The sequence below is a fragment of the Hyla sarda genome, chromosome 8, assembly GCF_029499605.1.
Source record: "Hyla sarda isolate aHylSar1 chromosome 8, aHylSar1.hap1, whole genome shotgun sequence".
Lineage (NCBI taxonomy): Eukaryota > Metazoa > Chordata > Amphibia > Anura > Hylidae > Hyla > Hyla sarda.
Window position 1 is genome coordinate 32,104,166 of NC_079196.1, and position 27,196 is coordinate 32,131,361.

Below are 27,196 nucleotides of genomic sequence, written 5' to 3' on the forward strand. Positions count from 1 at the left end.
TCAGGGGCAACGGCAGGAGGTCAGGAACACGGACTAGGAACAGACAAGGGAACGCTTTCACTAGGCACTGAGGCAACAAGATCCGGCAAGGGAGTGCAAGGGAAGTGAGGTAATATAGGGAAGTGCACAGGTGATCACACTAATAGGTAATTGGAAGATTGGGCCAGGCACCAACATTGGTGCACTGGCCCTTTAAATTGCAGAGACCCGGCGCGCGCGCGCCCTAGGGAGCGGGGCCGCGCGCGCCGGGACAGGACCGACGGAGAGCGAGTCAGGTACGGGGACCGGGGTGCGCATCGCGAGCGGGCGCCACCCGCATCGCGAATCGCACCCCGGCAGGAGGCGGGACCGCAGCGCACCCGGTCAGTGGATCTGACCGGGGCGCTGCAGCAACGGGGATGAGGCGAGCGCTCCGGGGAGGAACGGGGACCCGGAGCGCTCGGCGTAACAGTACCCCCCCCCTTGGGTCTCCCCCTCTTCTTGGGGCCAAAGAACCTGAGGAAAAAAAAATCAATTTTTCCGTGAAGAGGTCCGATGCACATTAGGAGGGGTTCTGTGCGGAAAGGCATGAGACCGTCCAATCTTTTATTGTAAATACAATAGATGTAGAGGGGTCTGGCGAGACTGGTCACAGGGACGTAGAACCTGTTGAAAAGAGAGGCCAAAAAAAATTTTCCTGCAGATCCGGAATCCAAGGGAACCATAGTAGAGAAGGAGAAGGTAGAGGCAGATATCCGTACAGACACAGTAAGGCGTGGAGAAGCAGAGTTGACATGAAGAACTGTGTCACCTTTGTGCGGAGTCAGCGTACGTCTTTCCAGGCGGGGAGGACGGATAGGACAATCCTTCAGGAAGTGTTCGGTACTGGCATAGTACAGGCAAAGATTCTCCATGCGGCGTCGTGTCCTCTCTTGAGGTGTCAAGCGAGACCGGTCAACTTGCATAGCCTCCGCGGCGGGAAGCACAGGAACGGATTGCAGAGGACCAGAGGAGAGAGGAGCCGGGGAGAAAAAACGCTTCGTGCGAACAAAGTCCATATCCAGGCGGAGCTCCAGACGCCATCCGGAAGAACGCATGTCAATGCGAGTGGCAAGATGAATGAGTTCATGTAGGTCAGCAGGAGTCTCTCGTGCGGCCAGAACATCTTTAATGTTGCTGGATAGGCCTTTTTTAAAGGTCGCGCAGAGAACCTCATTATTCCAGGACAACTCGTAGGCAAGAGCCCGGAACTGAATGGCGTACTCGCCAATGGAAGAAACACCCTGTTCCAGGTTCAGCAGGGCAATCTCGGCAGAAGAAGCTCGGGCAGGCTCCTCGAAGACACCACGGACCTCAGCGAAGAAGGACTGGACTGTGGCTGTGGCAGAATCATTGCGGTCCCCATCAAACTTGTCCGGCAGGGACAAGCAGGGGTTAGGAACGGCCGGTTGCTGCGGAGGAATTGCAGGAGCCGGCGGAGGAGATGGTTGTTGCAGCTGTAGCTGTGACTGAAGTTGCTGTACCTGCGGCAGCAGCTGCTGTGACTGAAGTTGCTGTATCTGCGGCAGCAGCTGCTGTAACTGTGAGTGAAGACGCTGTGTCTCGGAGATCAAGTATGCCAGCTGTTGATCTCGTTGGGCGATCTTTCCGCCAAATTTGTCCGGCAGGGACAAGCAGGGGTTAGGAACGGCCGGTTGCTGAGGAGGAGTTGCAGGAGCCGGCGGAGGAGATGGTAGTTGCAGCTGTAGCTGTTGCTGTATCTGCGGCTGCAGCTGCTGTATCTGTGACTGAATACGCAGTGCCTCGGAGGTCAAGTATGCCAGCTGTTGATCTCGTTGGGCGATCTTTAGGGCTAGCTGGGCGACCAGTGTAGGATCTTCAGCGGGATCCATGGCCGGATCTACTGTCACGATGCCGGCTGGCAGGAGGTGGATCCTCTGTGCCAGAGAGGGATAGCGAGGACCGTGCTAGTGGACCGGTTCTAAGACACTACTGGTTTTCACCAGAGCCCGCCGCAAAGCGGGATGGTCTTGCTGCGGCGGTAGTGACCAGGTCGTAACCACTAGCAACGGCTCACCTCTCTGGCTGCTGAAGATGCTGATGATGCTGAAGAAAGGCGAGGTACAAGGGAGTAGGCAGAAGCAAGGTCGGACGTAGCAGAAGGTCGAGGCAGGCAGCAAGGATCGTAGTCAGGGGCAACGGCAGGAGGTCAGGAACACGGACTAGGAACAGACAAGGGAACGCTTTCACTAGGCACTGAGGCAACAAGATCCGGCAAGGGAGTGCAAGGGAAGTGAGGTAATATAGGGAAGTGCACAGGTGATCACACTAATAGGTAATTGGAAGATTGGGCCAGGCACCAACATTGGTGCACTGGCCCTTTAAATTGCAGAGACCCGGCGCGCGCGCGCCCTAGGGAGCGGGGCCGCGCGCGCCGGGACAGGACCGACGGAGAGCGAGTCAGGTACGGGGACCGGGGTGCGCATCGCGAGCGGGCGCCACCCGCATCGCGAATCGCACCCCGGCAGGAGGCGGGACCGCAGCGCACCCGGTCAGTGGATCTGACCGGGGCGCTGCAGCAACGGGGATGAGGCGAGCGCTCCGGGGAGGAACGGGGACCCGGAGCGCTCGGCGTAACACTGATGTTATTGTTCACTGCACGTAATTCCGCTCACGGAATTCTGTGGGAGTTACACAGTGTGAACATAAAAGTTATGTGTGCTCCAGTAGGAGAGCAAGCCCCGGTGCCCCATAACAATGCCCACCGCTATACCCCATCGTACCGCCAGCTGATATCATACATGTCTACAATATGAATGCTCGGATTTATAGACACAATTATGCACTTTTATATATCTATTTATATATCTATATTGTGGGTTATAACTTGAGTTATTATAGGGATCAGCCGCTGCTGTTTCACCAATAAATTGAAGAAGCTATCAATTACTGTGCACATTACTGCTCTTCTGTCTATTGCTAGTGGCTTGTGATTCCAGACTAATAAAATCCTCCATTAGTGACTTTCAGCTTTGATTTCTCGCAGTGTTACATTCGCCAGTCTGTCATTGGGTTTTACAGTGTCTGCAGTGAACCTGAGCTCGTAAGAAAAAGCGTAATTACCCCGTAGAGGACAAGCAGCTACAGGTCACCAGCGAGGATCTATCATTATCAAACCGCAAGAAGACTTTTATCCATCAGGATTCCTTGCTAAACCTGCTTACATAAGACGTTTTTCTTCTACACCTGTTCTGTGATGGGCTGAACGTGACACATGTGATCATTACCATCTGTTTATAATACGGCTCGTAATAACACACAATGGGAACACCCAAACATCAAGACGGCGGCCGGTGCAACTTATGTGTAACTCTTTAATATCTAGGAGATTTGTTAGTAATACCATAGGATCAGGTCACTGGTTAGAAGGTGCTCGTAGAGTTCGGTTACAACCTGAACTGTTAGGTCCAAAATAGGGTAAAGATAAGACTAATAAACCTTCAGTAAGTATCAGTAAATCAGCTGGAGAAGAGAAGATTGAAGGACCATGTTATAGCAGAGGACTATTCATATGTTTACCTCTTCCGAATAAATATTTCCACCTTGGGCTTGGTGGCTTCAATCCTTCTTTACTTGTGGATCATGGGAATATTCCTATCAATTTAGTTGGGAATGGGATGATTAGATGAGTTGATCAACTTTACGCATACAATAAAGGCAACCTATTTTAGTGTATTGTGCTTCCTGGCAGATTCAGCCACGGGTTCACCATCTGTCCTGTGGTCTGGTCCATGCCTACTTGCCTTATTTTGTTCCTGCTGGCTTTGTAGTTCAATGGTTTGCCTGTAGGGTGCAAACTGTCTTGGTTTCTTTAAGGGCCAGTGTGTGCACACAAAATCAGTCCCCAGCCAATCACCACTAAGAACCACCTATATCAGGGAACTTCATCCACAATAAGAGGCTTGGGCAGAAAGGTTCCTTAGTGTTCAGTTGAAGGTTTTTTCTCTGCATGTGTTTTGTCACAGTCCATGACTTCTGCTTGTCTTTACTGTGTTTGACCTTGGCCTGATTGACTTTGAACCTGTGCTACCCACCCTGACCTATTTACCTGTTTTTGACTAAGCACATATGCTACATGTCCAAGGCCTTTGCCAGTACCTGAACTCATCTCTGCCTCATCTCTGCATGGGGCTACTTAGAAGAACTACAATACAAAAAAAGAAACAGAAAACGTGACTCTATCTAAGTGCCATAAGATAAGGTAAATTATGGTATAAGGTATATAAAGTGAAACAGGAGTGAAGATCCACTCACTTATTAGTGTTTTGCTTGCAGGCACAACACGGTTAAGAGCACATGAGGAATTATCTTGGGATCCCCTGGTCCTCTTCTCTGCCAAGCATCAACTACCAGTTGTCCAGAGAATCGATGGTAAATGTACAGAAATGAAGGTGGGGCCCCTAAAACAGGATGCGGTGATGGCTCCTGAGGTCTTTGTGTAACTGTCTGAGGGCCCATTCTCCCATAGGGAACAAAAAAGATTTTCCACCAGAGGCCCCTGGAGCCATCACCACATCTTTTTTAGGGACCCCACGGGAATCCCCACCTTCATTTACGAGGCTACTTAGACAACACCTTTGGAAGTGGTCCAAAGCAAAACCAGTTAGGTTGCACAGTAGCTTCACATTCGATGGCCATTACAGCTTGTGTCCACCATTATTTGAGAACAGAGGCCTGTATCCAACATTATTATAGAGATTGGGAGTCCTTAATCCACTATTAATGTGGAGAATGGGAGGCCTGAATTTTAGCAGAGTTAAGAAGAGGTCTCATCCACCAGTATTATGAGCCATGGCCTGTATCCACCATTACTCCCATTACTCTGGGATTACTGCGCCCATTGTTACTATAATGAATAAATCTGTATCCACCACTATTATATAAGGTCTGTATCTGCCAGTACAGTTCCAGGGCCACAGAAACAAAAGTGAAAGGCTCCAAGTAAAGTGCAAAGAGCTGTTGTCTTTTATTGGTTTCCCATGTGCAACGTTTCGGCTACATATTTAGCCTTTATCAAGGTCTGTATCTTCCAATACTGTAGAGATTGGAATGCCTGTATCCATAATAACCATATGAGATCTGTATCCACCAGTATTTTAGAAGCTGCAATAAGTGCCAAAATATTATGCCTCTACATGGCACAGAAAAGTATTGAAGGTAATGCCTTTATAATATAACATCCGATGGAACATGAATGAATCTATATGAATGCGACTGAATCACCCCTCATAAAACAGAACAATATTACAGCAGTAGGCATGAGGCCCAAAGCTGGCAATACATATTATATTAATGTCAGTAAAACCAATGGACTTCATTGAGATTGGCCGACCATCTAATGTGTTTGATGGCCTCCTGACTCTCCACTCAATGGCAGATGTTGGAGTAGAGAAGGATCTTCACCTCTCTCCATTCAGAACACATGCTAGCCCGGTTAAGACGATCATAAAATTTGCATGTGGGGGTTCGGAAAGATAGATGTAATTCGAGAAAGAACTCGACCGGCAGATTCTAATGTGTATGGCTAGACTAATGGTAAGGGTAAGGCCCCTTCACACTGCCGGTATGCTCTGGAAAACTTGGCCGTCAAACTCCCTCTTTTTATATTTTTTTGCCAGCCGTAATTTTGCCGGAGCATACCGGTAAATAACGGGTCCCGATGTACCCCATTGTTGGAGAGAAAAAAACGGAGAAAAGACGGTGCAAGTAGTTTTTTTTCTCCGGCTTTTCTCGATCCTAAAATAACGAGCTTCACACTGCCGGAGACAGCCGGCAGTGTGAACGTAGCCTAAGCCACTGCCAGACTCCTCTGGGTGGCAGCTAATCTCCTAGAGAACAAAACGATCAGGTAGTTAAAATTCAGTATGTTCACTTTTCACCTTCCCAGACATCACCTCCTGAAGAGTCGGGAGGTCCCCATGTACATTAGACATAGGGCTGGTCTTTGGTGGGTTTGGTCTACTCGTGTCTAAAGTTTAAGGCCAGATTTGGTCAAAGGCAGGAAAGACATTTGTGCTCCTATTGTCTTATAGGATTGCCGACTCTAATATATTGTAAACAGTTGAGTGAAAGTATTACAAGGACGTGAAGTCTTTTCAGGCTATGAAGAGATGATGACATCAGAACTTCAATGCTGCAACCGCCAGCCCAAATCTTCAAATATGAGACACAGACATGATACATAAGACCAAACATCGCTTTCACATCCAGCAGCACTTACCCTGGTGATGAGGGACGTTACTCCGTTCTCCCCATTATCCTGGGTCCTGTCCTATAACCACAGAGGTTTTCATCGCCCTGTTGTGATCCAGACACCTGGTCCTGTTTAGTGACTCAGATTCTGCTTTGTGATCATTGACCATATATCATTGTGGTTGTGAATTAATCAAATGTCGTCAGCCTTGTAAAGTGCCGTCATTCAGCCATGAAACCTGAACAAAGAGCCCAGCCCTGCACAATGTTATCGAGAACATTTCTCTGTCCAAAAATAAACTTTTACATGGAAAACATTGAGGAGTAAACCTGTTATATTCCTAGGAAAAGCTATGACGGCTCCCCGCTGACCTGTTAGGCTTTGCCCCATGGATTGTTTGTCCCTTCCCTCATGGTGAACCCCTAAATGACTCCCAATTTCGATATTAAGCCGCTCAGTCAGATAAGGTCATGTTATGTGATGCTCCTTCAGAAAGGACAATGATGTTTCTACTCCAGTTTTTGTCCCAGGAATTTAACTGGAAATGGATGGAACAGGAGATGACAGGTTTATTTAAAGGGGTACTCCCGTGGAATTTTTTTTTTTAATCAACTGGTGCCAGAAAGTTAAACAGATTTATAAATCACTTCTATTAAAAAATATTAATCCTTCCACTACTTTTTAGGGGCTGTATACTAAAGAGAAATCCAAAAAAGAAATACATTTCCTCTGATGTCATGACCACAGTGCTCTCTGCTGTCCATTTTAGGAACTGTCCATAGAAGCATATGTTTGCTATGGAGATTTTCTCCTCCTCTGGACAATTCCTAAAATGGACAGCAGAGGTCAGCAGAGAGCACTGTGGTCATGACATCAGAGGAAATGCATTTCTTTTTTGGATTTCTCTTTAGTATACAGCCCCTAAAAAGTACTGGAAGGATTAAGATTTTTTTAATAGAAGTGATTTAAAAATCTGTTTAACTTTCTGGCACCAGTTGATTTAAAAAAAGAGTTTTCCACGGGAGTACCCCTTTAACTTTTATGGTGCTGCTTTTGATCAGAAAACTCTTGAGAAAGCCTATAGTTTTTTCCCCAATTCTTTGGAAAATTTGCTCCGGAAACTTTTATAGGTTTCTAGGTTCACACTACGATTTGTGCCTTTGAGACTCTGGTACGTTGGAAAACAGTAAAAAGTTACATGCTCAAATAGGGGCAGGCCCTATTCATTTCAATGGGCCTAGTGTAGTCAGCTATTGACTAAATTCAAGTATTGTTTTTTAATGTATGTAATGGAATCGGGCCTATCCAAGCATAGATACCTCAGCATGTCATTTGGCCAGATTCCCGATGTGTCCGTGTCTCTGACACACAAATCGTGGTGTGAATAAAGCCTAAGCGATGAGGCTGTGTGGCTACAGCATTGCCCTATTTTACCTTCCCACCATAAACAGAGGAATCTATTATAATAATAATAATTTATTTATATAGCGCACACATATTTTGCAGCGCTGTACACTCAAATTGGTCCCTGTTCCAATTGGGGCTTACAATCGAAATTTACCTATTAGTATGTTTTTTGGCTTGTGGAAGGAAACTGGAGTACTCAGAGGAAACCCACGCAAACACGGGGAGAACAGACAAACTCATTGCAAATGTTGTCCTTCGTGGGGATCTATGTTCAGAACAGGAGTTTGGATTATTACAGCTGGAATATGCAGCCCCAATATGCACACATGTACCCAGCTTTCACAAAATATGGCTTTAAAGGGGTACTCCAGTGAAAAAAATTTTTTGCAGATCAACTGCTGCCATAAATTTAAACAGATTTGTAAATCACTTCTATTAAAAAATCTTAATCCTTCCAGTACTTATCAGCTGCTGTATACTACAGAGGAAGTTGTATTTCTTTCTGGAGTTCTTTTCTGTCTGACCACAGTGCTCTCTGCTGACACCCCTGTCCATATCAGGAAGTGTCCAGAGTAGGACAGGTTTGCTATGGGTATTTGCTTGTACTCTAGACAGTTCCTGACATGGACAGATGTGTCAGCAGAGAGCACGGTGGTCAGACATAAAAGAACTCCAGAAAAAAAATACAACTTCTCGTGGAGCATACAGCAACTGGTAAGTACTGGAAGGATTAAGATTTTTTTAATAGAAGTAATTTACAAATCTGTGTAAGTTTCTGGCACCAGTTGATTTGAGAAAATTACGGTAGTTTTCCACCGGAGTACCCCTTTAAAGCTCCAGAAGCTTATTGTATTATATACAGTGCATTATATATCAATGTTCTTATGAAACAGCCACTAAAAGATTGACATGTGCCTAGACAATAAATGACCTATCTGGATCCAGTCTATTATCATTTATCCGTCCTCATGGACAACTCAAGATATCTTTGTTATTTTACGCCTCTAACCTAAGGATATATGGGTTTCCTCTAGAAGAGAAGGGAAACTACACCCCATGTGTATTTTTCCTGGCAAAATGCTTTCATCAGCTGAATATGTAGTAGTATTTCCAAAAACAGTGAAATAATATTTCACGGTAAGGTCAGGGGAAGTTTATTTTGTTTCTTGGTTAATACATGTATATTGAGTGTCAGATATTCATATATCTGAATAGGAAATATTGTTACAATCTGCTAGAAAATATTTCCCATCCAGGGTGCCTCTAACTTAGACCAGTATTTCCCATCCAGGGTTCCTCTAACTTAGACCAGTGTTTCCCATCCAGGGGGCCTCTAACTTAGACCAGTGTTTCCCATCCAGGGTGCCTCTAACTTAGACCAGTGTTTCCCATCCAGGGGGCCTCTAACTTAGACCAGTGTTTCCCATCCAGGGTGCCTCTAACTTAGACCAGTGTTTCCAATCCAGGGTGCCTCTAACTTAGACCAGTGTTTCCCATCCAGGGTGCCTCTAACTTAGACCAGTGTTTCCTATCCAGGGTGTCTCTAACTTAGACCAGTGTTTCCCATCCAGGGTTCCTCTAACTTAGACCAGTGTTTCCCATCCAGGGGGCCTCTAACTTAGACCATTGTTTCCCATCCAGGGTGCCTCTAACTTAGACCAGTGTTTCCCATCCAGGGGGCCTCTAACTTAGACCAGTGTTTCCCATCCAGGGTGCCTCTAACTTAGACCAGTGTTTCCAATCCAGGGTGCCTCTAACTTAGACCAGTGTTTCCCATCCAGGGTGCCTCTAACTTAGACCAGTGTTTCCTATCCAGGGTGTCTCTAACTTAGACCAGTGTTTCCCATCCAGGGTTCCTCTAACTTAGACCAGTGTTTCCCATCCAGGGTGTCTCTAACTTAGACCAGTGTTTCCTATCCAGGGTGTCTCTAACTTAGACCAGTGTTTCCCATCCAGGGTTCCTCTAACTTAGACCAGTGTTTCCCATCCAGGGTGCCTCTAACCTAGACCAGTATTTCCCATCCAGGGTGCCTCAAACTTAGACCAGTGTTTCCCATCCAGAGTGCCTTCAACTATTGCAAAACTACAACAGCCAGCATGTCCGGACAGCCTTCGGCTGTCCGGGCATGCTAGCAGTTGTAGTTTTGCAGCAGCTGGAGGCACCCTGTTTGGGAAACACTGACTTAGACTCAGTATTTTAGGCAATAGTCCTTTTCTTTCCTTCACAGAAACTAAACCCTATTACAAACTGTAATGCCGGTGGAATACTTTGCTTTGCGTGCTGTGGTCCGCTCTTCTCAGCTGTGGTTTATTGCCTAACTTTGCCTTTGCCTGCTGTCTATTGCAGTATATACACGTCTGACCTTGACTCTGCTAGCCCCTGACCGCCGCCTGTATCCAGACTTCTCTTATATCTGGTCTCTTGATGCTTCACACCAGGGTCTATTGGCCCACATGGCCAGCTGTTACCTACAACAGGGCCACTCCTAGAAGTAGTGGTCTTGTTGTCTCCAGCTCTGAAGTCCAGATCCTTGTATAGGGGGTTTAAAGAGGTTGTCTGGGAAACTTAACTTATCAGACGCATCCCCTATCCACAGCATAGACACTTATCTCCTATCCTAGCGCTCAGACCCCCCACGATCTCCTGTACGACGCTCCGTCTACTTACCCATCCTCGATGTGCGCTGTCCCTACCTTCCTGGACAAGCAAAAGTGATGGCCAACTTAGCCAATCACCGGCTGCGGCAGGACATCATGATTGGCTATACGGGTTGTACAGGAAGATAGGGCTGGAGAACGCCGAGGATGGGTAACTAGACAGGGCCCCGTAGAGAGAATTGCGGGGGGGCCCAGCGGATGGCCCAAATTCAATTCAGTTATGTGATACAGTGGGTCCAACCTGGTGCTTGTTACATAAACATGTTACTTTTTGGGTTATTTTGGACCATGTTTAATCAGTCTCCTATTTACAAAAATATAAAGAAAAGTAGCTTCTTGGCAAAAAGAGATCTTCATCCTGTGAATGAGCCCTAAAGCTGCCCTGTCATATTAGGTCAAAGTTGGTTAAGCATAAAGATTTAGGTGGGACGAGGATAGAAAAATCTCAAGCTTCTCATTAGGATCAAGGCAAATTAAATCAGAAACATAATAATAGAAACCAAAAAGAAAAAAATTTTGAATTCTGTTAAAATTAAGGTGGGATTTAAAAAAAAAAATATATATATATATACAAAAAAAATATATAAAAAATAAAACAGCATTAACACTACATTAAAGAAATCTATTAAGCAAACAGACATTTCACCTCTTCATATTACATAACATGTAGAAAAACCTATAGAAATTCTATAGAAATTAATTAAAGCCAAGTTTTCTCATCTTCGGTGGAATGCCATCTTCATTGTGTTTAAAGCCCCAAATATTTTTCCCTTTGACCTTGCACCTCCCCTGGGGTGTCTTGAGGGCATCATTATCTTGCAGGAATCTATGGTCCCCGCTCTTTGCAGCTGCTCTTCACAAATTATTTACATTTCCTTTGATGAGATTTGAAACTGGAGAAGTCAGTAGACTGTACGTAACCCCCTGGTGACATGGACGAGACCACTCCATGGTACAAGAGTTGGATAACTTTACAGCGCACTTGTGAAATTACTGGGATGTTTTAGCACCGAGATGACGGAACAGACATGATGAAGTTGTCACTCTATGGCGGCACTCAACTATTTGCCGGGAGGTGGGATTAGCTGCAATAACGCATTACTTATTATCTTACCCGTTTTCTCTCGTAGATGTTCATTTTAGTTTCTTCTTCAAAAACCTGTCATATTAGTTCAGAGAAGGGCAGCACCATGACTGAAAAGATTATAGTGTCTCCCTGCGGTGTTATTACGATGAGTCTTAGGTGCTGTGTTATACAAATTCACCCCCCGCCCCCAGTCTCCTAGATCGGCTCTTGTCTACAGAGCCTGTGACACGGCTCAGTATCGGGATGACAGAGCCCCATGAACAGACACTGGATCATTTGTGTGGTCCTTCTTGTTACAGAGGGTGATGTGCAGCCAACTAACAATATGTCGGCAAAAAAACAGAGCTAAGTTCGTTCAAAAACAGCACCTCACCTGTCCTCAGGTTGTGTGTGGTATTGCACATATATAATATTATGTTATTATACATAATATATTATATTGTGGTATTGTACATATGTTGCACCTGGGGACAGACCTGGCGCTGTTTTTGGAGGGAAATTAAAAAGTTTTTCTATTCCTGGATAACCCCTTTACCAGTGTAGTGATAATGGCCCTCATTTACTTAGAAAATCGGGGTGTAAGTCTATCTTGCTTTCTTACCCGACTGCTTTTTCCCCTGGTATTTATTATTATTATGTCGCATCCTGTTTGTCGCACGTGGGTTTTGTTGGTTTTGGTCTCCAACTCCTCTGAGTTGTCGGGAAAAAATCCACAACAATTCAACAAATTCGGGTTGGAAACCTTTATAAATACGTGGGAAAGCTCAGAAATGTCGGGTTACACCCCTTTTTCGGGTTTGGGAGAATCCACATCGGATCCGTCGGGAAAAAATTTTGCATCTTGTCGCAGACTGGCGCAGACAAAGATGCGACAAAAAAACTCGACAAAACAAGTCGGGTTTAGAATAGTAAATGAGGGCCAATGTGCGGTCATGATGTGTTGGTATTATTTAGTAGCATTGTCTAGTCACTATATGGTAGTAAAATGTGAACATGGTATGACGGTATTTTTTTTAACCCCAACCTCTATAGAAAATCATCCTAAATAACATCCCAGGGTTGGAAGCTGTTTAAAATCCTGACCGAGATGAATATTTCAGGGCTGCAAAGTACATGGTACAGGTTGTAAAGCTATTTTAGTCCTCCGTGCACCGGATGTCTGGGGTGCCGCAGCTGAGATAACAGGGGTCCCCAGCTGCGGGACCCCGCGGTCAGACATCTTATCACCTTTCCTTTGGGGATCCTATGGGCGGAGTACCTCTTTAATCTCGGATCCTCTGAAGACCTCCACCTGTGTTCTCTCCTCGTCCACACCTCACACGACCGTCTACAAGACTTCTACTGTGCTTCCCCAATACACTGGAATTCACTACCCCGACACATCCAGCTCTCCCCCATCATCAAGACCTTCAAAAAACCTGAAAACCCATCTTTTTATGAAAGTCAACAACATACAGACCCTGCTGCCACTGTACTGTCCTTAGGAATAGAGATGAGCGAACTTACAGTAAATTCGATTCGTCACGAACTTCTCGGCTCGGCAGTTGATGACTTATCCTGCATAAATTAGTTCAGCTTTCAGGTGCTCCGGTGGGCATGAAAAGGTGGATACAGTCCTAGGAAAGAGTCTCCTAGGACTGTATCCACCTTTTCCAGCCCATCGGAGCACCGGAAAGCTGAACTAATTTATGCAGGATAAAGTCATCAACTGCCGAGCTGAGAAGTTCGGGACGAATCGAATTTACTGTAAGTTCGCTCATCTCTACTTATGAACATCCACTTCCCTACCTGCTCACAGATGACCCGATGTTTCCCTCACCTACTCTTTCCCTTCCCTTGTAGATTATAGGCCCTCCCCCCGCTGGGCCCTCTCTCCCTTATCATTTACCACTTGGTTCATTGTACTTGTATTTGTGACATATGCATTTTAACCCCTTATCATATGAAGAGCGCCCTGAAACCAGAGGCACTATAAAAATAGAAATGGTATGTTTCTATGACCATCCAGAATGTCAGGTCCCATTGATGCCTTATGAAATGAATTCATGAATCCCGCTAATCCTCCATTGTATTTTTCGCCATATAAGACGCACCTAATTTTATAGGATAAAAATCTAGAAAATAAAGATTCTGAACCAAATACAATGTAAAGTATAGGACAGTGATCTTCAACCTACGGACATTCAGATGTTGCAAAACTACAACTCCCAGCATGCCCGGACAGCCAACGGCTGTCCGGGCATGCTGGGAGTTGTAGTTTTGCAACATCTGGAGGTCCGCAGGTTGAAGACCACTGGTATAGGAGGTAATACTCACGTGTCCCCGCCGCTCTGGACCCATCACCGCTCGTCACCGCTGCCCTGGATGTCGCCCTCCATCGCTGTCGCCGCGTCCCCGGGGTGTCCCCTTCGCTCCGGAACGTCTCTGCTGCCCGGTATCCTCGCTCTCCGCCGCCACCATGACGCCGCTACGCACGCCGCTCCTATTGGATGACGGGACGGCAGGTGCGACGACGTGATGACGACGAAGGAGAGCGCCGGCCATGCAGGGGATCCTGGCACGTAGCAGACACCGAGGAGGCAGGTAAGGTCCCTCCCGATGTCCTGTAAGCTGTTCGGGACGCCGCGGTGAAACAGCCCGACTGAACAGCCGGGTTAGTGTTATTTTTGCTACAGACACGGCGGTCAGCTTTGATCGCCGCGTCTGAAGGGTTAATACAGGGCATCTCCGCGATCGGTGATATCTTGTATTAGCCGCGGGATCCCGGCCGTTGATGGCCGCAGGGACCGCCGCGATAGGTGTGTATTCGCCGTATAAGACGCACCAACTTTCCCCCCCAGTTTTGGGGAAGAAAAAGTGCGTCTTATATGGCGAAAAATACGGTAATCCTATGAGGAATTAACCATAGTGTGCCTGGTAACTGCTGAATGGGTTTATGACAAGGTCAGGGGTGTCTTTGTGACAGCTGAGTTCTCACTTTACTGTATGTTTAGGGGGTGAGTTTAGAATTGGGAACTTTATTAAAAGGCGACAAATTCTTTGCTATTGTAAAGTATGGGGAATTCCTAATAATTCCTTCCTTCCTGAAAAATGTATTCATTTCAGATCCACTTCTCCAAAGAGATAATCTTAGGATTTGACACCTGCCCGCGGTCACAATATATTGGATTATTTGTATGTTATTTTGGCTATATCATGTATTGGGGCTTTTTGTTAACATTTGGCTGACAAATACGCATATATTTTTAAGGGGTCACCTTCCGTGAGAGGACATTTCTAAGGCCCCACTATGGGCGTGCATAGGTACAGTCATTCCAAGCATTGCAGAAACAGACGAGCATGCCCACTACATCTTTAAAGGGGTACTCCGGTGGAAAACTTTTTATTTAAATTTTATTTTTTTAATCAACTGGTGCCAGAAAGTTAAACAGATTTGTAAATTACTTCTATTAAAAAATATTAATCCTTCCAGTGCTTATTAGCTGCTGAATACTACAGAGGAAATTATTTTCTTTTTGGAACACAGAGCTCTCTGCTGACATCATGACCACAGTGCTCTCTGCTGACATCTCTGTCCATTTTAGGAACTAACCAGAGCAGCATATGTTTTCTATGGGGATTTTCTTCTACTCAGGACAGTTCTTATAATGGACAGAGATGTCAGCAGAGAGCACTGTGCTCATGATGTCAGCAGAGAGAACTGTGTACCAAAAAAAAAATATTTCTTCTCTAGTATTCAGCTGCTTATAAGTACTGGAAGGATTAAGATTTTTTAATAGAAGTAATTTACAAATCTGTTTAACTTTCTGACACCAGTTGATTAAAAAAAATAAAATAAATGAAAACATTTTTAAAAAATTCCACCGGAGTACCCCTTTAAGGTTGTAGTGGGCATGCTCGTCTGTTTCTGTAATGCCAGCAGATTTCAACTGGAATGAATATACCTATGCACGCCCATAGTGGGGCCTTAGAAATGTCCTCTCACGGAAGGTGACCCCTTAAAAATATATGCGTATTTGTCAGCCAAATGTTAACAAAAAGCCCCAATACATGATATAGCCAAAATAACATACAAGTAATCCAATATATTGTGACCGCGGGCAGGTGTCAAATCCTAAGATTATCTCTTTGGAGAAATGGATCTGAAATGAAGGAATTGTTAGGAATTCCCCATAACTGGTGCCAGAAATTGAAACAGATTTGTAAATGACTTCTATATAAAAATCTTAACCCTTCCAGTACTTATCAGCTGCTGTAGGCTCCAGAGGAAGTTGAGTTGCTCTTTTCTGTCTGACCACAGTGCTCTCTGCTGACACCTCTGTCCATATCAGGAACTGTCCAGAGTAGGAGAGGATTACTATGGGGATTTTGCTCCTGCTCTGGACAGTTCCTGACATGGACAGAGGTGGCAGCAGAGAGCACTGTGGACAGACAGAAAATACATTCCAAAAGAAAAGAACTTCCTTTGGAACATACAGCAGCTGATAAGTAATTTGCAAATCTGTTTAACTTTCTGGCACCAGTTGATTTAAAAAAATAGTTTTCCACCAGAGTACCCCTTTAAAGGAGTACTCCGGCGCGCACTTTTTTCCGTTTATCCAGTCCGGGCTGCAAAATAAAAGAAAACACACTTTCTCTTACCTGCCTACGCTCCCCCGGTGATCGGGTACAGGTGTTCGGTCCCCGAGCTGTATTCTTCTTACTTCCTGTTAGTCCGGCACGTCACGCGGAGCTTCAGCCTATCACCGGCCGAGGTGGGACATCGCTGCGGCCAGTGATAGGCTGAAGCTCCGTGTGACGTGCTGGGCTAACAGGAAGTAAGAAGAATACAGCCCGGGGACCGAACATCTGTACCGGAGCTCCGGGGGAGCGTAGGCAGGTAAGAGAAAGTGTGTTTTCTTTTATTTTGCAGCCCGGACGGGATAACATGAAAAAAGTGTGCACCGGAGTACTCCTTTAAAGGGGTTGTCCAAGCTGAAAAAATAATCGCTTTTCTACCTGTAAACTGGCTGGTAATTAGGACCCCTACTGGTAAGATATTGATCATTCTAAAACCTAATCCTATAATATGGTCATTACTAGTCATGAGAAACGCGCAGATTCAGTAGGTAAAAATGAACGTGGAGTTTTATCTCGGGATGCTTTATATTACTGGTCTCAAACTGTGACCCTCCAGATGCTGCAAAACTTCAACTCCCAGCATGCCCGGACAGCCAACGGCTGTCCGGGCATGCTGGGAGTTGAAGTTTTGCAACATCTGGAGGGCCACAGTCTGAGACCACTGGTTTATAGTATAATAATCGGGACTCCACGGCGTGCAATTCAAGGGTGCACAAACTTTCCTGGATTGGAGACCACACTGTACGACTGCATAACTTTACGGGGCTGCATTCAGGTTTTGAGATAACATACTACAGTGAAACCTCTCTGAGGTGGTCTTCTAAGTGGTGGTCTTCTTAAAGGGGAACTCTGGTGGAACACAAGTGGGAAACAAATGTCTTCAAATCAACTGGTGCCAGAAAGTTAAACAGATTTGTAAATGACTTCTATTTAAAAATCTTAACTCTTCCAGTACTTATCAGCTGCTGTATGTTCAACAGGAAGTTGTATAGTTATTTTATGTCTGACCACAGTGCTCTCTGCTGCCACCTCTGTCCATGTCATGTCAGGAACTGTCCAGAATAGGAGCAAATCCCCATAGCAAACCTCTCCTGCTCCGGACAGTTCCTGACATGGACAGAGGTGGCAGCAGAGAGCACTGTGGTCAGGCTGGAAAGAACTATACAACTTCTTCTGTAGTATACAGCAGCTGATAAGTACTGTAAGGATTTTTTTTTTTTTTAAATAGAAGTCATTTACAAATCTGTATTACTTTCTGATTTGAAATTTTTTTTTCTCACCGGAGTACCCCTTTAAATGTAAGTCATCGATGTGTCATATTAAAAATGTGTTTAACCTATGTAAACTGTTTTGAGGAAAGCTGGGTGCCGATCAATGCGTTCAGCATTACCAATCCAGCAGGGGCAGTTTTGCCGATCCCTGAGTATCTGCCTAGCTATAGTGCCATGCAGGAAAGTTGATGCCACTGACAGATTTTCAGGGGTCTGAAAAAAGCTGGGTAACACCCTTTCTAGACCGTTGACCATAGTCAAGGAGTGTATGATGGGTATTATAGACTTACTATATACTGAAAGCCGATTATAAATGTACAGTAAGACGTGATGTAACAATCAATGTGTCTGTGTTCCAGGCTATGGATGGGCATTCAGAATTGGGACGGAAAGTGAACAATTTGTCATCCAGAGGACTGGACACGTGAAGCGTATGCGCCAATAACGGAGGTTTTACCGTAACGTCCTGAAAGCTCCTTCCGGCTTATTCTTAATTCGACTGGTAAGTTTTGTTCTTCCTTTGTCAAAGATTTTTGGGTTGTTTAAAGTTTGCGCAACATTGAAATCGTCTTCAGATGATGGTAAAGCAATACGGCACGGAAATGAAAAATTTGGGACAGAAACCGAAAATTCAGAATGTGCTTGGACGAAAACCTTTTTATTTTTTTTTATTTATTGATTTATTCATTGTATTATATTAGATATTTTAAAAGGGACATTAAAGGGGTATTCCAGGAAAAAACTTTTATATATATATATATATATATATATATATATATATATATATATCTATACTGGCTCCAGAAAGTTAAACAGAATTGTATATTACTTCTATTAAAAAATCTTAATCCTTTCAATAATTATCAGCTGCTGAAGTTGAGTTGTTGTTTTCTGTCTGGCAACAGTGCTCTCTGCTGACACCTCTGCTTGTCTCGTGAACTGCACAGAGTAGAAGAGGTTTGTTATGGGGATTTGCTTCTAAACTGGGTGGTTCCAGAGACACGTGTCATCAGGGAGCACTTAGACAGAAAAGAACAACTCAACTTCAGCGGCTGATAAGTACTGAAAGGATTAAGATTTTTTAATAGAAGTAATTGTGCACCATGTCTGTTTTTCTTCCCGAATTCACACTGTGATTTCTATCCCCTCTTTTTTTTTTTTGGTTTGATGCACTCTTCCCCACCCCCTCAGCCCAACCCTATATAAGTAGTAGTTAGCTACACATGGGCCATTTCTTTCCTAGCAGCCTCCCAGTGGTGCTGTGCGGTGTCCGTTGCTGCCGTGGCACCATGTCTGCGGGGGGGGGTGCGGCCCATAGACTGGTTTGAGTGGCATTGGGGCCGCTCTGCCAGTGGGTCGTTCCCTCCTGTGGGCATTGGTGTCGCGGCGGTGGTGGTCGCCGCCCAGTGCTACGCCATTTTATGCTAGGGACGTTAGGGACCCACTCTAAATAGGTGGCCTTGACGTGGCGAGTGGGCTTGTACTTTTTGATCAAAAATGTATACTAATAACCTGTTAGTTTTTGATATTATGCTGAGAAGCAATCAGATCATTATACAAGATTGTAGATGTGCACCATGTCTGTTTTCTACCCGAATTCACACTGTAATTTACAAATCTGTTTAACTTTCCTGGAGCCAGTTGATATATTAAAAAAAAAAGTTTTTTCCTGGATAACCCCTTTAACACAATAAAATGCATGTGCTGCTATAGAACAGTGATCTGCAACCTGTGGCCCTGCAGCTGATGCAAAACTACAACTCTCAGCATACCCTGAAAGCCTGAGAGTTGTAATTCTGCCGCAGAGCTACAGGTTGAGGATTACTGCTATAATGCAGTATTTTCCAAACAGTGTGTCTCCAGCTGTTTGCAAAATGACAACTTCCAGCATGCTGGGAAGCGTAGTTTTGCAACAGCTGGAGACACACTGTTTGGACAACACTGTTCTATAGCAGTGATCCGCAATCTGTACCTCTGCCGCTGGTGCAGAACTACAACTTGCAGTCTGAAATGCTTCCTCTATAGCAGTATTTTCCAAACAGTGTGTCTCCAGCTGTTGCAAAACTATGCTTCTCGGCATGCCCGGACAGCCTTCGACTGTTCGGGCAGGCTGGGAGTTGTGGTTTTGCAACAGCTGGAGGCACACTGGTTGGAAAACACTGCTGTAGAGGAAGCAGTTCAGACTGCAGTTCCCTATTCCTCCACTAGGGAGTCACTGTAGAGCTTCCTGGGTTGTCTATAACCCCAGCAGGGTCACTAGGGGCAGAGGTCTCTAGCGTAGTAAAGGGGCACACGGCTGGGGCTGAGTTGTCCCTCCTGTCCTGACAGGGCATGATGGGAGTTGTAGTTTCGCAACAACCCCAGAACCACAGGCTGGAGAACATTGCTCTTATGGATAACTACAAAGGGAAATGCCAATATACTAATACAATATATTGATGTCACGGACGCGACAAAGTGATTTCAGTCAGCAAAACGCCTACCTCTGTATAAATAAACAGCAGGAAGGCGATTTGTGTTTTGTCAGGACGTTTTTTCTTTTTTTTTCTGTGGCTTTAATTTAGAAAAACATCCTGTGAATCCGAGCCAAATACAATAGCCCTGGTGACTGCAATGTTATTTTTATTCCACATGTTCTGGATGGATAATGTGCTTATCCTTGCACCCGGCGTGAATGGACTCGATGGATGTCACGGGCTCTTAGGGAACTGATAAGCGGCGCTATTTGCGAGTTCTGATGACATCATTGATGGCTGCCTGTACACCGAGCAGTATTATTCACTATGTATATGGCACCATTACATAAAAATAGGCCTATCTGTACATTATAGCAGTGTTTCCCAACCAGGGTGCCTCCAGCTGTTGCAGAACTACAACTCCCAGCATGCCCGGACAGCCGTTGGCTGTCCGGGCATGCTGGGAGTTGTAGTTTTGCAACAGCTGAAGGCACCCTGCTTGGAAAACACTTCTCTATAGAGATGTAGAGAACGCAGAGGCCTTGTGTTGTGGCCCTCGTGGATTCACCCTGTACTTGAGGTCTTTGGGGGTCTCACAGGTAAGACCACTACCAATCAGACATTCATGATTTATATACAGTGGTCCCTCAAGTTACAATATTAATTGGTTCCAGGACGACCATTGTATGTTGAAACCATTGTATGTTGAGACCATAACTCTATGGAAACCTGGTAATTGGTTCTGAAGCCTCCAAAATGTCATCCAAAAATAGGAAAAGGTGAAGATTAGAGAAAAATAAGTAGATAACTGATATAGATAAAGCAAATCCTTCCATATAAAAGTAATAAAGATCTGCTGGGAGCTGTAAATCACTGTCTATGTCCGTGTTTCTCAAGCAGAGTGTTTCCAGCTGTTGCAAAACTACAACTCCCAGCATGCCCGGACAGCCTTTGGCTGTCCGGGCATGGTGGGAGTTGTAGTTTTGCAACAGCTGGAGGCACCCTCTTTGGAAAACACTGGTCTATGTAGAGAACAGGAGCTTCTTCAGGGTCCTGTACAGAATACGCAATGTCCTAAAAAAAATGTAAAATGAAGTCGCCCTCACCTGGTGTCCAAAGGAGCACAGATAAAGAGTACAGAACATGTAATACCTCCCTGTACTGTAGGGGGGCGCTACCAGACACCAGTCAGTGCATACACTTCAGTAATACAGGTAAAGAGTACAGAACATGTAATACCTCCTGTACTGTAGGGGGCGCTACCAGACACCAGTCAGTGCATGCACTTCAGTAATACAGGTAAAGAGTACAGAACATGTAATACCTCCCTGTACTGTAGGGGGCGCTACCAGACACCAGTCAGTGCATACACTTCAGTAATACAGGTAAAGAGTACAGAACATGTAATACCTTCCTGTACTGTAGGGGGCGCTACCAGACACCAGTCAGTGCATGCACTTTAGTAATACAGGTAAAGAGTACAGAACATGTAATACCTTCCTGTACTGTAGGGGGCGCTACCAGACACCAGTCAATGCATGCACTTTAGGACTACAGGGGTTTTACCAGTGAAATGTCCATTCTGATTGGTCGGTTCTTCCAGCCATTGACACGTTTTGCAGATTTCATAGCATTGTAAGTTGAGTCTGGCTTCAAGTTACAATGGTCCAGAAAAGACCACTGTATGTTGAAACTATTGGATGTTGAGGCCATTGTAAGGTGAGGGATCACTGTAGTCAATACGCCGTTTGGTGGGAAAGTTTGTATCAGGGGAATTGTTATAGGAGTGGTTGCACACCTTGGCCCTGGGCCAAGGGCTCCACTGCCATATAAGAAGACACCGGACCCTGTAAGGCTGGGTTCACATATGCCCAACGTCTGGCATAGTTTACCTCTGGTGTGCACTGAAGGGAAACTGATGCTAGAACTGATCACATTCATTTGAATGGGACAGCGCACGATCATCCGGCGTCTCAATTTTGACACCGGACGGTTGGACACGCCGGACGGCACTGGACAGGGAAACGCAGCTTTCTGAAACAATGGACAACGGATCCTACACAACTGATGACAACTGATGCGCATTGTCATCAGTTGTGGCATCAGTTGCGTCGAGATTTAGGAGTTCACGTATGCCGGATGCCAGACGTATGTGAACCCAGCCTCACAGATTTTGCATTGCAATGGCCCTGGTAGTAAGTTTGAAGCTAAAGTTTTGCATTAATAATAATAATAACAATAATAATAATAATAATAATAATAATACATATGAATAATGATAAAGATAGTAATGAAGATAATACTGATAATAATAAATACTACTAATAATAATACATATTAATAATGATAAAGGTAATAATGAAGATAATACTGATAAAAATAAATACTACTAATAATAATAATACATATTAATAATGATAAATATAGTAATGAAGATAATACTGATAATAATAAATACTACTAATAATAATACATATTAATAATGATAAAGATAATAATGAAGATAATACTGATAATAATAAATACTACTAATAATAATACATATTAATAATGATAAAGATAATAATGAAGATAATACTGATAATAATAAATACTAATAATATTAAATAAAATAGAATTATTGTTAATATGAACTACAATAATTAGAGATGAGCGAACTTACAGTAAATTTGATTCGTCACAAACTTCTCGGCTCGGCAGTTGATGACTTTTCCTGCATAAATTAGCTTTCAGGTGCTCCGGTGGCTGGAAAAGGTGGATACAGTCCTAGGAAAGAGTCTCCTAGGACTGTATCCACCTTTTCCAGCCCACGGGAGCACCTGAAAGCTGAACTAATGTATGCAGGATAAGTCATCAACTGCCGAGCCGAGAAGTTTGTGATGATTCGAATTTACTGTAAGTTCGCTCATCTCTAATAATAATCATAAAAATATTAATAGCAATAAATATACACATTATTATTAATAAATAATAATAGTTCATATTATTAATAATAATAAAGATACTACTTCTACTAATAATAATAATAATAATAATATAAACAATAATAGTAGTTTTATTTTTTATTATTGTTTATATTTTTATTATTATTATTGGATATATCAAATTTTCAGGTATAGGGGAGTTCCATTAAATGTGTAGTCGCCAAAAACAAAATCTGCCTTTTTCCTTTCGTTCATTTCACAATATCTGGCTATCCTGACATGGACAGAGGTGTCAGCAGAGAGCACTGTGGTCAGACAGAAAAGAACTTCCTGTGGAGCATACAGCAGCTAATAAGTTCTGGAAGGATTACAATTATTAAATAGAAGTAATTTACAAATCTGTTTAACTTTCTGGCATCAGTTGATTGAAAAAAAAATTTCCACTGGAGTAACCCTTTAATACACGTATTCACAATGAAAAAATTATACATATACAGTAATCGTGCCATGCAATGGGTTAATGAGCACTTTATGTGTTAATTTCATCAAAAATATAATAAAACGAAAACCATTTATTAGATTTGTCAGCAGAAGAATTGATGCTTTTTGGTATGTAACATGTAGCAACAGATTTTTTAATAATAATAATGATTATTAATAATAATATAATGTATATACATATATATTATTTTTTTAACTTAAATGTAAGTGAACACATTAGTAATAATGATAATAAATTACACATATTCTTTATTGCACATTTACTGACTATGGAGCCAGTTCAAATCACTTTAGATATTAAGGAAACCTTCAACAAGCAGATTTACACGTTCTATTCTTTATATCCTCAGGTATTAGGAATCTGCACTAATGGCTGCATGAACTGGACTTTGTTCTGCGATGGAAGCGTGGCCGGCGGTGGCCTGGTTCCTGCTCCTTAGTCACATAGCTGACTGGCTGCAAACAGTTAATTCCCGAGAATTTACGGTGCAAGATATCGTCTTCCTCTATCCATCCAGTAAGCGTCTGACCTGAGATTCATCACATGGACAGATTAACTATATATAAATATTACTGAGCAGACCAGGGCATTTTCTGTGGAGATTCCCTTTAAAGAGGTACTCCGCCCCTAGACATTTTATCCCCTATCCAAAGGATAGGGGATAAGATGTGATAAGATGTCAGATCGCCGGGGTCCCGCTGCTGGGGACCCCAAGGATCGCTGCTGCAGCACCCCGCTATCATTACTGCACAGAGCGAGTTCGCTCTGCACGTAATGACGGGCAATACAGGGGCCGGAGCATCTTGACGTCACGGCTCCGCCCCTCGTGACGTCACGGCCCGCCCCCGTCAATACAAGTCTATGGGAGAGAGCGTGGCAGACGTCACGCCCCCTGCCATAGACTTGCATTAAGGAGACGGGCCGTGATGTCATGAGGGGCGGAGCCATGACATCACGCTGCTCCGGCCCCTGTATCGCCCGTCATTACGCACAGAGCGAACTCGCTCTGTGCAGTAATGATAGCGGGGTGCTGCAGCGGCGATCCCCGGGGTCCCCAGCAGCTGCGATCTAACATCTTATCCCCTATCCTTTGGATAGGGGATAAGATGCCAGGGGCGGAGTACCCCTTCAAGGATTGCATTTCCTTGAAAGGTATCAAACCATGAGCTTTCCTCTTAGCTATCCAGAAAAACAGAGCTAATTTCTTCCAAAAACAGCACTGAGCTGTAGTACTGCATTTAACCTGAGGACAGGTGTGGTGCTGTTTTTTGACGATATCAGCTCTGTATATCTATTCCTGGATAACCACATTAAGTTATTAAAGGGGTACCCTGCTGCTCAGCGTTAGGTACAAACTGTTCTTAACGCTGGAGTCAGCACCGGGAGCTCGTGATGTCATAGCCCCGCCCCCTCATGACGTCTCAATGCAAGTCTATGGGAGGGGGCGTGACGGCTCATTCTTGTGATCATTACTGATCAAAACTTTTGATATATCTTTACAACGTATCAATTTTTTTTTTTTTGTTCAAATGACAGGTACAGTTTAGAACAGTGTTCTTCAACCTGCGGACCTCCAGATGTTGCAAAACTACAACTCCCAGCATGCCCGGACAGCCGATGGCTGTCCGGGCATGCTGAGAGTTGTAGTTTTGCAACATCTGGAGGTCCGCAGGTTGAAGACCACTGGTTTAGAACAACATTCTCTCTGGAGGACTCACACAGTCATGTATTATACATTGATTTGAATGTGTGACATGTAATACTGCGTTTCCCCAGCAGTGGCCACTGTAGTGGAAAAGTACAGCTGCAAAGAGCATCCCGAGATGATCACAACGGATCATCAGAGGTTTTAATTAGAGATGAGCGAACTTACAGTAAATTCGATTCGTCACAAACTTCTCGGCTCGGCAGTTGGACTTTTCCTGCATAAATTAGTTCAGCTTTCAGGTGCTCCCGCGGGCTGAAAAAGGTGGATACAGTCTTAGGAGACTCTTTCCTAGGACTGTATCCACCTTTTCCAGCCCACCGGAGCACCTGAAGGCTGAACTAATTTATGCAGGATAAGTCATCAACTGCCGAGCCGAGAAGTTTGTGACGAATCGAATTTACTGTAAGTTCGCTCATCTCTAGTTTTAATAAACCATTAAAATTCACATGACCTCTGACTTGGTATAAAATAGCATAGGTTTACCATACATCACCTTTACAATTTTCCATATATATGAGTCCAGAGTCCTAAATTAAGGATCATTTAATTGGAATTCTCCAAAAGGAAGATGCATGATTTTTTTCTTAAATATGACGGACATGCATGCGCCATTTTCCAGGGCATTACTAGTGTCCCCGCTTTTTTTTCTGTTACAAAACATTAAAGGGGTATTCCAGGAAAAAAAAAAAAAATTTTATATCAACTGGCTCCAGAAAATTAAACAGATTTGTAAATTATTTCTATAAAAAAATCTTAATCCTTCCAATAATTATCAGCTGATGAATTTGAGTTGTTCTTTTCTGTCTGGTAACAGTGCTCTCTGCTGACACCTCTGCTTGTCTCGGGAACTGCACAGTGTAGAAGAGGTTTGCTATGGGGATTTGCTTCTACTCTGGACAGTTCCCGAGACACGTGTCATCAGAGAGCAGATAGACAGAAAAGAACAACTCAACTTCAGCGGCTTATCAGTACTGAAAGAATTAAGATTTTTTAATAGAAGTAATTTACAATTTACACTTTCTGGAGCCAGTTAATTTATAAAACAAAGTTTGTTTGTTTTCCTGGATAACCCCTTTAAAGGGGTACTCCACTGGAAAAAAAAAATTATTTAAATCAACTGGTGCCAGAAAGTGAAACAGATTTGTAAATGACTTCTATTAAAAAATCTTAATCCTTCCAGTACTTATCAGCTGTTGTATGATCCACAGGAAGTTCTTTTCTTTTTGAATTACCTTTCTGCCTGACCACAGTGCTCTCTGCTGACACCTCTGTCCATATGAGGAACTGTCCAGAGCAGGAGAGGTTTGCTGTGGGGATTTCCTTCTACTCTGGACCGTTCCTAAAGTGTCAGCAGAGAGCACTGTGGACAAGACAAAAAAAAAAAAAGAAATCCAAAAAGCAAAGAATTTCCTCTGTAGCACACAGCTGCTAATAAGTACTGGAAGGATAAAGATTTTTTTTTTAAATAGGAGTAATTTACAAATCTGTTTAACTTTCTGGCACCAGTTGATTTAGAAAAAAGTGTTTTCCACCGGAGTACCCCTTTAAGTCGCATTCCTGTAACAAGACGCTAGAGGAGGGACAGTTTTAATGAACACTTTGGAGACATATATATGTGGTTCCTAACAGTTGGGTGTATTGTTTTTTTTATAGCAACGCCGTACCCTGGGGGATTTAAATGTTTCACCTGCGAAAAGGCGAAAGATAATTACGAGTGCAATCGCTGGGCCCCAGATGTCTACTGCCCAAGAGGTGAGTGCTCTCATGCATGAAATCTGTATTCTCTAATCCTGTAATGACTGTCACACAACAAATTTTTGCCCTTCTGATGAAAACGCGTCGGTTACACTTGCGCAGCACATTGGCTTCAGAACTTCATGTACGTGTCACTTTAAATCTGTCCTCCCACCCACCCCTTTTCCTCACCCCACCCGGACTTTGTGAACCAAGTTAATTGTAAGAATTTCTTTTTAAAGAATGTTAATCTGTTGTTTAGAAAGTTTTTTTGAAGTTTGTGTCAGTTTTAATTTTTGGATGAATAGAAAGTTGGGGAATTCCGTACCTTTATCCTATTAATGCAGAATTAAATGGGTATTCCAGGCAAAAAAAATATATATATATATATATATATATATATATATATATATATATATATATATATACTCCGGAAAGTTAAACAGATTTGTAAATTACTTCTATTAAAAAATCTTAATCCTTCCAATAGTTATTAGCTTCTGAAGTTTTCTGTCTAACTGCTCAATGATGATGTCACGTCCCGGGAGCTGTGCATGATGGGAAAATATCCCCATAGGAGCTGGACAGCTCCCGGGA

At 43.8% G+C, this 27,196-nt stretch overlaps 1 protein-coding gene across 10 annotated transcripts in view; it reads left to right on the plus strand.

The window, feature by feature from the left end:
• Window positions 1-27,196, plus strand: part of LYPD6 (LY6/PLAUR domain containing 6) — a 107,053-nt gene that overhangs the window by 64,001 nt on the left and 15,856 nt on the right. For all 10 annotated transcript variants that reach the window (XM_056535356.1, XM_056535358.1, XM_056535355.1 and 7 more), the window contains 3 exons: window positions 17,635-17,777; window positions 23,507-23,673; window positions 26,519-26,617. In XM_056535356.1, the coding sequence (XP_056391331.1) occupies window positions 23,556-23,673; window positions 26,519-26,617 (217 nt within the window). In that variant the 5' untranslated portion in view covers window positions 17,635-17,777; window positions 23,507-23,555. The remainder of the gene's footprint in view (window positions 1-17,634; window positions 17,778-23,506; window positions 23,674-26,518; window positions 26,618-27,196) is intronic.